Below are 14,186 nucleotides of genomic sequence, written 5' to 3' on the forward strand. Positions count from 1 at the left end.
TTCTTCACTGTGAGTCCAGATCATGAAAATGTCATCAATAAATCTGTACCAAACTCTGGGTTGGCAGGCCTGGGTAACCAAGAAGGCTTCCTCTAAGTGACCCATGAATAGGTTGGCGTACGAGGGGGCCATCCTGGTACCCATGGCTGTTCCCTTTAATTGTTGGTATGTCTGGCCTTTGAAAGTGAAGAAGTTGTGGGTCAGGATGAAGCTGGCTAAGGTAATGAGGAAAGAGGTCTTAGGTAGGGTGGCAGGTGATCGGCGTGAAAGGAAGTGCTCCATCGCAGCGAGGCCCTGGACATGCGGAATATTTGTGTATAAGGAAGTGGCATCAATGGTTACAAGGATGGTTTCCGGGGGTAACAGACTGGGTAGGGATTCCAGGTGTTCGAGAAATTGGTTGGTGTCTTTGATGAAGGATGGGAGACTGCATGTAATGGGTTGAAGGTGTTGATCTACGTAGGCAGAGATGCGTTCTGTGGGGGCTTGGTAACCAGCTACAGTGGGACGGCCGGGATGATTGGGTTTGTGCATTTTAGGAAGAAGGTAGAAGGTAGGGGTGCGGGGTGTTGGTGGGGTCAGGAGGTTGATGGAGTCGGGTGAAAGGTTTTGTAGGGGGCCTAAGGTACTGAGGATTCCTTGAAGCTCCGCCTGGACATCAGGAATGGGATTACCTTGGCAAACTTTGTATGTGGTGTTGTCTGAAAGCTGACGCAGTCCCTCAGCCACACACTCCCGACGATCAAGTACCACGGTCGTGGAACCCTTGTCTGCCGGAAGAATGACGATGGATCGGTCAGCCTTCAGATCACGGATAGCCTGGGCTTCAGCAGTGGTGATGTTGGGAGTAGGATTAAGGTTTTTTTAAGAAGGATTGAGAGGTAAGGCTGGAAGTCAGAAATTCCTGGAAGGTTTGGAGAGGGTGATTTTGAGGAAGAGGAGGTGGGTCCCACTGTGACGGAGGACGGAACTGTTCCAGGCAGGGTTCAATTTGGATAGTGTCTTGGGGAGTTGGATCATTAGGAGTAGGATTAGGATCATTTTTCTTCATGGCAAAGTGATATTTCCAGCAGAGAGTACGGGTGTAGGACAGTAAATCTTTGACGAGGGCTGTTTGGTTGAATCTGGGAGTGGGGCTGAAGGTGAGGCCTTTGGATAGGACAGAGGTTTCAGATTGGGAGAGAGGTTTGGAGGAAAGGTTAACTACTGAATTAGGGTGTTGTGGTTCCAGATTGTGTTGATTGGAATTTTGAGGTTTTGGAGGGAGTGGAGTTGGAAGTGGGAGATTGAGTAGATGGGAGAGACTGGGTTTGTGTGCAATGAGAGGAGGTTGAGGTTTGCTGGAAAGGTTGTGAAGGGTGAGTGAGTTGCCTTTCCGGAGGTGGGAAACCAGGAGATTGGATAGTTTTTTAAGGTGGAGGGTGGCATGCTGTTCTAATTTGCGGTTGGCCTGTAGGAGGATGCTCTGAACAGCCGGTGTGGATGTGGGAGAGGAAAGATTAAGGACTTTTATTAAGGATAGGAGTTGATGGGTGTGTTGATTGGCTGAGTTGATGTGTAGGTGAAGGATTAGGTGGGTGAGGGCAATGGATTGTTCAGTTTGGAACTGGTATAGGGACTGATGGAAAGAAGGGTTGCAGCCAGAGATGGGAACTTTAAGTGTGAGGCCTTTGGGGGTAATGCCAAATGTCAGACAAGCCTGAGAAAATAAAATATGGGAGTGTAATCTGGCTAGGGCGAAGGCATGTTAGTGGAGGGAATGTAAATAAAACTTAATGGGGTCATTGTGGAGGTGTTGTGAGGGTGACATGGTATTAGAAGGTGGAAAGTGTAACATGAGGCTGAAAAGAAAATGAAAATAAATATAAAAATATATGGGGAGAGATAAGGGTGAACTAGAAAGCAAATGGAGATCTGGTGTGAAAAAAGGCGAAAAAGTGTTGGTTAGAGCTGGGTTATGTTGACCCTGTGGTGAACTTGTGTAGGTAGACAACGATGTGCATAAAGGTTAGGTGGTTGTGTTGCCGCCAAAACACGTTAAAGAGTGGAGAAATTCGGGAAAATTTCGAAAAAACTACATGTAGATATATTAAAAGGAGTGGTTTTGTGGTGGCAGATTATGAAAATGAGGCTAAAAATTGTCTGATGAAGAAATAATGACGTTAAAACTTGTGGGAAGCGGCTAAAAATGATCGGTGATGTGAGAAAAACGGAAATGGAAATAAAGCAAAAGTTATTAGATTAAACATTAGAGCTCTTGGTTTTACAAAGTGACTGGTGTGCAAATCTTCCCATTTGTTTCATTAGTCAAGACTAAGAGTGCACACCTATATAGGTCTTACTTGTCACCACTTAAACCATGAACTGGCAATTTTGAGTGATGTCCGACTACTTATAGACAGGTACAATAACAAACTGTTATTTTGAAAAATACATTATGCTTTGAAAAAATTGCTCAGTTGGATTTTACTGTTTTAGATGAATTGCAAGAACTATTGTGATATTAATTTATAGAAATTATTATTTGCTAGAAATTTGGAAAAATACATTGTTGCTTTTATACTTTACACAGTATGAGTCCCCTAGTTTACATGTGTAAGCACCAATTGCAAATTAGGGTAAATTATATGAAATTATTAAATAATGAGGTAATCAGTCAGTGCTGTATGTCATCTTGTATAGAAAAATTAAGGTAACAAAAGTATGTAGTCAAAGTTTGGAATCTAACAGTGGTAATGATGAAATCTACAATTAAAAGTGGGCCTGCTTATAAAAACCGAAGTTTAATTATTGCAGAAGATAATTAGTTTTTGGTAATTGACAATATGTTACTGCAAAGTGGGAATGCTTAACTTTTGAGTAGTGTAGGTTGTTTTTACCAACTATCTTGGTTAGCCCATATAGATTTGTGTGTAACAAACTGTATTAAAATGAGCTCCTCACCAGGCTGTGAAGGCCAAATGGGTGTCCACGGGCTGCCATGTTATCCTATGTTGTGCGGTATCATGCAAAAGGTGTATACTGTCAGCAGACCGCTCTCTTGATGTTTTTGCAGGCTTTCCAGACCATGGAGATGCTCCTATTCAGTCAAGTAGCTCCTCATTTGGCATCGCTAGGCTGAGTGCACTCTGTACCTGTGCCAGTCCTTCCACTAAGGCAAAATGCTTGGCAGTACAGGGAACTAAAACCAATTCCTCTACATGGCAGCAATCTACGCTGATCACTCTACTATGGAGGCAGATAGTGAAGTATGAGGGAGGATTGGAAAGTAACACACAATAACTTTTTTCTCCCCTGATACTGCAGCTGGAATGTCAAAATTCCACAATGATATAGGTAGAAATTTTGTGCTAAAGAAGGTATTTTGTTTTCATGTGCAGCTCCTTGGAAAAGAAGCCTGAACTACAAACAAAAATGGTGTGCATGTTGTTGTTGTCAGCTTGTGAGTAGCAGTGAAGTGTAGTTCAATATTTGTGAGCAAAAGGGCATAAACTGAGTGAAATTCACAGGAACATGCGTGGCATGTATGGAGATGATTGTGTGGACTGTAGCAATGTCTCCAGGTGGTGTGCATACTTCCAAGAATGCTGTGTGAACCTTAGTGATTTTCAATGCTTCGGGCAGCTAGTAACAGCTGCAATCCTGCAGAATGTCAGAGCCATTGAGTTAGCAATTTTGAATGAATGGTATGTGCAACTATGATCCTTTTTGCAGCAGTTTAACATTTCCTATTGTGCGGTGTATGATATTGCTCATGACACATTGAAATTTCATGAAGTTAGTGTTCTGTTGGTGCCTAAAAACCTGGCAGAGGAAGACAAGGGCCAGCAAATGATGACAAGCTGGAATCACTTATTGCGTTATTCCGCAGAAGGGCATGACTCTCTGAAAGGAATCATCTCTGGTAATGAGTCGTGGGTGTACTACTAGAGTCCTGAAACTAAGCAGCCCTCTGTGAAGTGGAACTGTTGTGGTTCCTCAGTACAGGGGGGGAGGGGGGGGGGTTATTCAGAGTGACCCAGTCTGCTAGGAAAGTGCTTGTGACAGTGTTCTGGGATATGCATGGTGTGTTATTGGTGGACATTGCTGAACATGGGACCTCTGTGAATGCTGCAGCCTACATTAAAACTTTTGTTAAGTTGCATCGTGCCCTTCATGACAAACACCATGACATTAATGCTGATGGTGCCAAAAACTTCTTCAAGATGCTCGCACCCATTTGCCACACCTGTTTGTGAGAAAATCAGCAAATTTCAGTGAGAAGTGCTTCAGCATCCACCACACTGTCTGGACCTTACAATATCAGACTTTAACCTGTTTGGTCCCATGAAGGAATTCTAGGATGGCCAAAGCTTTGCGACAGATGTGGAAATGAATCAGCGGTCCACAGATGGCTATACTCCAACCAAATGGACTTCTATGAACAGGGCATATTGAAATTGGTACCACAATTAGAGAAATGTGTTGAGAAAGTTGGTTACTACATAGAAAAGTAGGTAAAAGATGTAAGGTTTTTTCCTATTAAACTTTTTGGTATTAAAATTATTGTGCATTACTTTCCAATCTTCCCTCATATATTACAGGTGTCAGTTAGTTATATCTTTTAATGATGAGTGCCCTAATGAAAAGTAATTACTCCAGTGGATTCAGAACACAAAAGTGAATAATGAAATTTAGTGAAATCTAGTCCAAACAAGAACTTGACATTTTTGTGTAGTTGTTACATACCAACAGATGAATGTATTGAAAATAAGATATTATTATTTGTTGGAGCAGAAAAATGGAACAGATTGGAAGAATCCAGCTGCTGCCATCACTCCAGTTCTGTCACCGCCATCTCTTACCCCATCAAAGACAGGTCTACATATTATAGCAGTCATTGATCTTCATACTGCCAGCACAGTGCCACTTCCTATCTGATCACGGCAACTACCAAGCTGTTTGTCTGCATGAAAGGCCACCCCCAAACTGAGGCAAAGAGACAGCTGGACCACCCAGGTGCTGGACATGCTGCCCAGTACATTGTGTTTCACCTTGTCTGCTTCACAGCCTGTGTCATCTAATTCCTTTCCACCCATCCTAGCTTGTCTGAAGTACACAGGTAGGAACTCTCCCTGCAACATATCCTTTGTTTCCATCACTGCCCTGACCTTAATCTTCACTAGTCTCTGTCCTTTACCTGCCTATCCCCTTCCATAATCCCACTTCAGTGCTACGTCATGCACATTCTGTCTTGCCAAAGCCCCTACAAAGCCCTTTCCCTGTCTAATTCTCTACTCTATCCCCCCCCCCCGCACTCATCACCCCCCCCCCCCCCCCCCCCCCCGTTCTCCCTTCTCCAACCCATCACATCCTCTCAATGCTGCACTTAGTAGCTGTTTCCTGTTTCCCTCTGTCCTGCTCACTCCCACAGTCAGCACTAGTGTGATTCCCCACTCCTACTTGATATCCCTATCCCTCTCTACCCTATACCTCTTCTATATTGTCCTACCCAGCCAAGCTAGACTGCTATTCACCTCACATGGAATTATGGTCATGTGTGTGTAAGTTGTGCTTGTGGGACTATGTGTTCTTCAGATGTGTGCTTCAGATGAAGGATTAGTCTTCTAGCATTCTTTCATCATGTCTGTCTGCAAGGTAAGGCCTCTTCTCTGTGGTGAGTAGCACTCTATCCTTTGTGTATTGTTGTTATTCCATTGTGGATTTTGATTGTTTGGAATTGGTAATTGAGAGAATAAAATTTGCTGCGACCCAGGAATGCGAAGCTACTGATAATGGTACTGATAACAACATATACTCTTGCGTATGTCTTGCTCCCTTTTACTGATTGATTTGATTATATGGGTCCAGTATTATTACTAAATGTTAATAACATTTTTGAAAAGTTGTAAATAAACTGAAATTTCCACCAATATTTGGTCACTGCATCAGTTGAAAGTTGCTCATTCTGGGAATCTTTCTTTTTGTATCTGCAGGTTCCTGGATTAGCTGAAAAACGTCCATCAGTAATGAAAAATGACAGGATAATAGTGAAGATAAAGGGGGACAAAGAGTGTATACAATACGAGGGAATAGTACATGCAGTCAGAGAACTGGATGTGTACTTAGGATTCAGAGAACAGTAAGTATCTCCTTCTTTGTAGAATTAACTTTTTTAATTCAGTTAATTTATTGTGGAATGACAGATATTTTCAACAAAAATAAGATGTTAGTATTTGCTCAGAATTATCTGGAGTTGCTCAGAATGATTCAGAGTTTGTGAGGTTAATACATGAAGATGTTACATTGAACCCATAAGTCAGAATTATTCTCCACATAAGAGACAGTTGTAACAGAGTTAAAAACAGGAGGAAATATCCAAAATGAAATAATTTATGGAATTTGATCAAATTAGTGTTTGGATGGTTTAAATGGCTTAGGTTTTAGAATTGGAGGACCATATTTCAGTTATTAGAAGAAAGAAAATTTCAGAATGAGCAGGGCAAGAACAAAGTGATTGTTGTATATGAGATTCTGACACCAAAAGTTCCTCTGGGTGGAGCATCCTTCCCTTTCTGTGCCACTTCTCTGTTTGCAGGATAAGCGGTAATAATTGCTTATATTTCCTCAGTGCACATCATTTAGACTCTCACAGGCAGAATGTCTCGCTACTACAGATGGTTTGTAATATTGACTGCATTAACATCCCTTGGCAACATGGTAATGTGCCTCTTGTCCATAGCATTTATCAGAGTGACACCTGAATGCCTTCATCAGTTTAAATGGTTAGTGGTGAGTGCCTCAGTGTTTACAGCCAGTTGTCGCTGTGTGCCCATTTGATGAATCTGGGTTATCAGAACTGGTCTACACTAGGAGGCTTCTTCTAATATCATAGACATTGGGCATCCTCCAGCACAGTTGGACTTAACAGTGACATTTTGTCTCAGAGGTGGAGGGAAGGATTGTATGACAGTTGAACTGAAACAGTTTTTAGTAAGGAACCTGCCCTCTAGACGTAATAAGCTTCCTCAGGTGTGCATCACGGGACCTAAGATGTCCATTTCATTCATAGCTTGTTATGGAACAAAAATGGCTGTCTCCTCATAATCTCGTACACTCCCAGGAGAACACGTGGTCTGGTGGCAGCAACACTCAGCCAAGAAAAATAGTTCCCTTCGAATGGAGAAAAAGGGGATAGGTTAGGGTGATTAGAAATGAGAGGCAGGTCATCCAGGCCAATGGGTGAGAGGGACATTTGTGAAGTATTTCTTGCTATAGTAAAAGCCATTTATAAAAGTGGAAGTAAGTAAGAGACCTTTAGTTGCAGCAGAATCTTGAACCATCTTTCTGAGGACAACCTTTGAACAGCATCTCAGGTTTGGCTTCCCTAAAGCTTTTTTTACTGAGAAACCATTATGTGACCTCACAAACTCAGTGCTGGTAGAAATAAACAAGAGAAGTCACCCAGTTGACATTATCTGTGATCTTCCCAGGATCTCTCATTGTGCAAATCATAAAATTCTGTTACGGAAACTAACATCGTACATCATTTAGGCTCTCCTCTTGCGTGGATGGAGTCTCGGGTTTACATCAGATAACAGAGGATCATGTTCGCAAATGATGCAATAAAAGTAAGATTCAGTTCAGAGTGGGAAAACAATAAGTATGCTGTCCCACAAGGTTTGGTTCACAGATGTCTCCTGTTCATGGTCTATCATGGTCTACATAAATTATATTTGTGGGACACACTTCAAAAACTGGAATGTTTGCTGATAACAATTATAAAACCTGTGATGAAACTTAGTTTGATCATTTTGAACTGGAGTACATCATTTTGAACCAGAGTTCAAGTATCAAATCATGCAGCGGAAATACCCTGAACCACCTGTTCATGCTGTTGTTGTTGTTGCTGTCGTGGTCTTCTCTCCAAAGACTGGTGTGATGCAGCTATCCATGTGACTCTATCCTGTGTAAGTCTCTTCATCTCTGAATAACTACTGCAACTTACATCCCTTTGAATCTGTGTACTGTGTTCATCTCTTGGTCTCCCTCTATGTTTTTTACCCCTCACATTTCCCTCCAGCACTAAGTTGGTGATCCCTTGGTGTCTCAGAGTGTGTCCTATCAACCTGTCCCATCCTCTGGTCAAGCTGTGCCACAAAATTCTTTCCTCCCTAATACTGTTCAGTACCTCCACAGAACCACATTTTAAAAGCTTCTATTCTCTTCTTGTACAAACTGTTTATCACATATGTCTCACTTCCATACAAATACTTGCAAAAGACTTCCTGACGTATAAATCTAAATGTGATGTTAACAAATTTTTCTTCTTCAGAAATGCTTTTCTTGCCATTGCCAGTCTACCTTTTTTATTTCCACTTCTTCATCTGTCATCAGTTATTTTGCTGCTCAAATAACAAAACTCATCTACTACTTTAAGTTTTCATTTCCTAATCTAATTCACTCAGCTTCACCTGATTTAATTTGACTACATTCCATTATCCTCTTTTTTGCTTTTGTTAATGTTTGCTTTTGTTAGAGAAGGATATAAGGTGAACATCTCTTCCAAGTCCTTTGCTGTCTCTCACAGAATTACAATGTCATTAGCAAATCACAAAGATTTTGTTTCTTGTCTCTGGACTTTAATTCGTACTCCATATTTTTCATTGGTATTTGTTGCTGTGTGCTCCACATACAGGTTGAGTAACATTATGGATAGGCTACATCCTGTCTCACTCCCTTCTCAACCACTGCTTCCCTTTCATTCTCCTCAACTCTGATAAATGCCATCTGGTTTCTCTACAAGTTTTAAATAGCCTTTCACTCCCTATGTTCTCCCTGCTACTTTCTGAATTTCAAATACGGTATTTTGGCCAGCACTGTCAAAAGCATTCACCAAGTTTACAAAAAGCCATAAACACAGGTTTGCCTTTCCTTAACCTATCTTCTTAGAGAAGTAGTACGGTCATTATTGCACCGCGTGTTCCTGCATTTGCCTGGAATCCAAACTGATCTTCCCTGAGGTTTGAATCTACCAGTTTCCCATTCTTCTGTGAAGAAAAAGATAGTTTGCAACAATGACTTATTAAACAGGTAGGGTAATCCAGAATGAGATTTTCACTCTGCAGTGGAGTGTGCGCTGATATGAAACTTCCTAACAGATTAAAACTGTGTGCCGGACCGAGACTTGAACTCGAGACCTTTGCCTTTCGCGGGCAAGTGCTCTGCCAACTGAGCTACCCAAGTACGACTCACGCCCGGTACTCACAGCTTTACTTCTGCCAGTACCTCGTCTCCTTCCTTCCAAACTTTACAGAAGCTCTCCTGCAAACCTTGCAGAGCTAGCACTCCTGAAGGAGAGGATATTGCGGAGACATGGCTTAGCCACAGCCTGGGGGATGTTTCCAGAATGAGATTTTCACTCCACTGCAGTGTGCGCTGATATGAAACTTCCTGGCAGATTAAAACTGTGAGTCGTGCTTGGGTAACTCAGTTGGCAGAGCACTTGCCCGCGAAAAGCAAAGGTCCCGAGTTCGAGTCTTGGTCCGGCACACATTTTTTACACTGCGGAGTGAAAATCTCATTCTGGAAACATCCCCCAGACTGTGGCTAAGCCATGTCTCCACAATATCCTTTCTTTCACGAGTGCTAGTTCTGCAAGGTTTGCAGGAGAGCTTCTGTAAAGGAGACGAGGTACTGGCAGAAGTAAAGCTCTGAGGACGGGACGTGAGTAGTGCTTGGGTAGCTCAGTTGGCAGAGCACTTGCCCGTGAAAGACAAAGGTCCCGAGTTCGAGTCTCGGTCCATCACACAGTTTTAATCTGCCAGGAAGTTTCATATCAGCGCACACTCCGCTGCAGGGTGAAAATCTCATTCTGGAAACATCGCCCAGGCTGTGACCAAGCCATGTCTCTGCAATATCCTTTCTGTCAGGGGTGCTAGTTCTGCAAGGTTCGCAGGAGAGCTTCTGTAAAGCTTGGAAGGTAGGAGACGAGGTACTGGCAGAAGTAAAGCTGTGAGGACAGGGTGTGAGTCGTACTTGGGTAGCTCAGTTGGCAGAGCACTTGCCCACGAAAGGCAAAGGTCCCGAGTTCGAGTCTCGATCCATCACACAGTTTTAATCTGCCAGGAAGTTTCATATCAGCGCACACTCTGCTGCAGAGTGAAAATCTCATTCTGGAAACATCCCCCAGGCTGTGGCTAAGCCACGTCTCCACAATATCGTTTCTTTCAGGAGTGCTAGTTCTGCAAGGTTTGTAGGAGAGCTTCTGTAAAGGAGATGAGGTATTGGCAGAAGTAAAGCTGTGAGGACGGGCCGTGTGTCGTGCTTGGGTAGCTCAGTTGGCAGAGCACTTGCCCGCGAAAGGCAAAGGTCCTGAGTTCGAGTCTCGGTCCGGGACACAGTTTTAATCTGCCAGGAAGTTTCAGATAGGGTAATATTCACACCTGTCAGTACCGTCTTTCTTTGGAACTGGAATTATAAAATTCTTCTTGAATGATGAGGGTATTTTGCCCATCTCATACACCCTGCACGTCTCATACATCTTACACAACTGTTCATAATAAATTCAAAATGCAATTTTTAAGATCATTTTGACCAGCTTTTGCAGTGGTGTGCATTTACTACTCAACTTCAAGACAATGCCTTATCTTATATGGCACAACTGATGCTGTGAAGTATTGGTAAAGTGCGTTTGGAGCATCTACCTCACCTTCCGTACAACCCCTTCAGATTTTTATGAGTTTGATGTGATAAAAGAAGCTTTTTATGGCATCAAGTCCAGCAAGAATGAAGAAACTGGCCCCGAGATCAAGGAAAAGAATTTTTCAATTAGGGGATAAGATGACTTGTAAAAAGACGAGTTAAGCATGTAGAAGAGTGTGTTGAGTACATGGAAAATTAGACAAAAATGTTATTAATCCAATGAACCATTTCTACTGCGCAGTTATTTGTCATTTTCATTATTGAATGACCCTCTAATTATCTTTGCTTGATAGCGCTGTTGCTATGCTGTTGCAAGTGGTTCAAATGGCTCTGAGCACTATGGGACTTAACATCTGAGGTCATCAGTCCCCTAGATTTAGAACTACTTAAACCCAACTAACCTAAGGACATCACACACATCCATGCCTGAGACAGGATTCAAACCTGCGACCGTAGCAGCAGCACGGTTCAGGACTGAAGCGCCTAGAACCACTCGGCCACAGTGGCCAGCTGCTATGCTGTTCATAGTAGCTTACCAACACTCCTATTTCCTTATTCACTATTAGACCTGCTCCTGCGGTTATCCCTATTTATTGTCATGCCATCACTGTCTATTCATCAGACTCAGAGTCCTGTTCTTCCTGCATCCTCACTTCACTAATTCTTACTACATCTAATTTCAACTTTGCCTTTTCTCTTTTTGTATTGTATAACATACCTACAAGATTAAGGAAGCTGATATTCCATGCTCAGGCCAATGTTACCAGTTTTATTTTTCCTGGTGGCAACATCCTCCTGAGTAGTTCCAGTTTGGTGATTGGAAAGGTGGACTATTTTATCCCTGGAATATTTTATCTAAGTACTGCATGTCCTCATGAAATGTAATGGCTGTTGTTTTCCTTGCTTTCTGCTGGCTTGTTGTCACTTGTGTATATTACCTTTAATGATCATAATTTTTAAGATTTAACAATTGATAACACCACTATTTGTAGAATAATTCAGCATTACTGTTATAGGAAAAACTTGATCAAAAAGGGATCTCATGGAATTTTTCCAAATTCGACAAGTTCCCATGTTACACGAAACACACAGGGCTATATAAAATTTGTCAGGTACCGTGCTCTAAAGTACAAATTTGTTACAAACTTGAAAGCATAGGATCGATGTGCCACAATAATATTTATTTAATAGTTCATTATGAACCAGCTTTGGCTTTTTAGGCCATCATCAGATAGCTTAATACTGAACAGATAGCCCACACAACTTGAATGAGAGTTCATAGATGTACAAAGATTGTTTTTCAAAGATATATGACATTTTATGACTATATCGATACAAAAAAGAAGCAATATGTACTATATTTACTCGAGTCTAGGCCGCACTCGAATCTAAGCCGCACCTGAAAAATGAGACTCGAAATAAAGGAAAAAGAGGCTCTGAACGAATAAATTTTATATTACACTATATTCAAAGAGTAAACATATATGAATACATAAGTTCCGTTGGAACTACTGACGGCCGTGGGAGAGCCAGTCCTGACAAAACTCTACCATCTGGTGAGCAAGATGTATGAAACAGGCGAAATACCCTCAGACTTCAAGAAGAATATAATAATTCCAATCCCAAAGAAAGCAGGTGTTGACAGATGTGAAAATTACCGAACTATCAGCTTAATAAGTCACAGCTGCAAAATACTAACACGAATTCTTTACAGACGAATGGAAAAACTAATAGAAGCCAACCTCGGAGAAGATCAGTTTGGATTCTGTAGAAACACTGGAACACGTGAGGCAATACTGACCCTACGACTTATCTTAGAAGAAAGATTAAGGAAAGGCAAACCTACGTTTCTAGCATTTGTAGACTTAGAGAAAGCTTTTGACAATGTTGACTGGAATACTCTCTTTCAAATTCTGAAGGTGGCAGGGGTAAAATACAGGGAGCGAAAGGCTATTTACAATTTGTACAGAAACCAGATGGCAGTTATTAGAGTCGAGGGACATGAAAGGGAAGCAGTGGTTGGGAAGGGAGTAAGACAGGGTTGTAGCCTCTCCCCGATGTTGTTCAATTTGTATATTGAGCAAGCAGTAAAGGAAACAAAAGAAAAATTCGGAGTAGGTATTAAAATTCATGGAGAAGAAATAAAAACTTTGAGGTTCGCCGATGACATTGTAATTCTGTCAGAGACAGCAAAGGACTTGGAAGAGCAGTTGAATGGAATGGACAGTGTCTTGAAAGGAGGATATAAGATGAACATCAACAAAAGCAAAACAAGGATAATGGAATGTAGTCTAATTAAGTCGGGTGATGCTGAGGGAATTAGATTAGGAAATGAGGCACTTAAAGTAGTAAAGGAGTTTTGCTATTTGGGGAGCAAAATAACTGATGATGGTCGAAGTAGAGAGGATATAAAATGTAGGCTGGCAATGGCAAGGAAAGCGTTTTTGAAGAAGAGAAATTTGTTAACATCCAGTATTGATTTAAGTGTCAGGAAGTCATTTCTGAAAGTATTCGTATGGAGTGTAGCCATGTATGGAAGTGAAACATGGACGATAAATAGTTTGGACAAGAAGAGAATAGAAGCTTTCGAAATGTGGTGCTACAGAAGAATGCTGAAGATTAGATGGGTAGATCACATAACTAATGAGGAAGTATTGAATAGGATTGGGGAGAAGAGAAGTTTGTGGCACAACTTGACCAGAAGAAGGGATCGGTTGGTAGGACATGTTCTGAGGCATCAAGGGATCACCAATTTAGTATTGGAGGGCAGCGTGGAGGGTAAAAATCGTATAGGGAGACCAAGAGATGAATACACTAAGCAGATTCAGAAGGATGTAGGTTGCAGTAGGTACTGGGAGATGAAAAAGCTTGCACAGGATAGAGTAGCATGGAGAGCTGCATCAAACCAGTCTCAGGACTGAAGACCACAACAACAACAACAAGCCAAATACGTTGTATGACTGAATAATAGCACAGACTACAATGTTATGTGGAAAAACTGATGAATACGATGAACGGGGAGGAGGGGGGATGGGAGGAGGAGAAAGTATTCTATGTAGAATAGATGGGACCGTTACAATGAGCTCATTGGCTGTTGCTGCTTTAGTAAAGGTGAGTAATGGAACTGTATGTAGTCATTAACAAACAGATCAGGATTCTCTCATTGGTGTTTATTAATGGCTAGAATTTCAAGTAATGTTAGTTTTCTGTCTTTACTTCCTCTATTAAAAACTTTACATTTAATATCATATGAATGCCATTCATTTAGAACATGTTCAGCAAATGTGGACTCTTCCTTTTTCTGTCTCCAACTGCTTCCAGTACCCAGTCAGCCTAGTTGTTATTGTCCTATCTGAATGACCAAAAGCCATTCCATAATGAACTATTAAATAAAAGTTTTTGTGCAGCATTAATATGTAGACTGTATTCAAGTTTTTATATGTTTATGTGCCCCCCAGGAATCAAAAGAATTTTCCATTAATAGTATGCATTTCTAATTATGC

At 41.5% G+C, this 14,186-nt stretch overlaps 1 protein-coding gene across 1 annotated transcript in view; it reads left to right on the forward strand.

Moving 5' to 3' along the window:
• LOC124622040 (putative helicase MOV-10) overlaps window positions 1-14,186 on the forward strand; it is a 314,393-nt gene that overhangs the window by 159,868 nt on the left and 140,339 nt on the right. The window contains exon 9 of the mRNA XM_047147599.1: window positions 5,976-6,121. Within this exon, the coding sequence (XP_047003555.1) occupies window positions 5,976-6,121 (146 nt within the window). The remainder of the gene's footprint in view (window positions 1-5,975; window positions 6,122-14,186) is intronic.

The sequence above is a fragment of the Schistocerca americana genome, chromosome 7, assembly GCF_021461395.2.
Source record: "Schistocerca americana isolate TAMUIC-IGC-003095 chromosome 7, iqSchAmer2.1, whole genome shotgun sequence".
In the NCBI taxonomy this organism is placed as follows: Eukaryota; Metazoa; Arthropoda; class Insecta; order Orthoptera; family Acrididae; genus Schistocerca; species Schistocerca americana.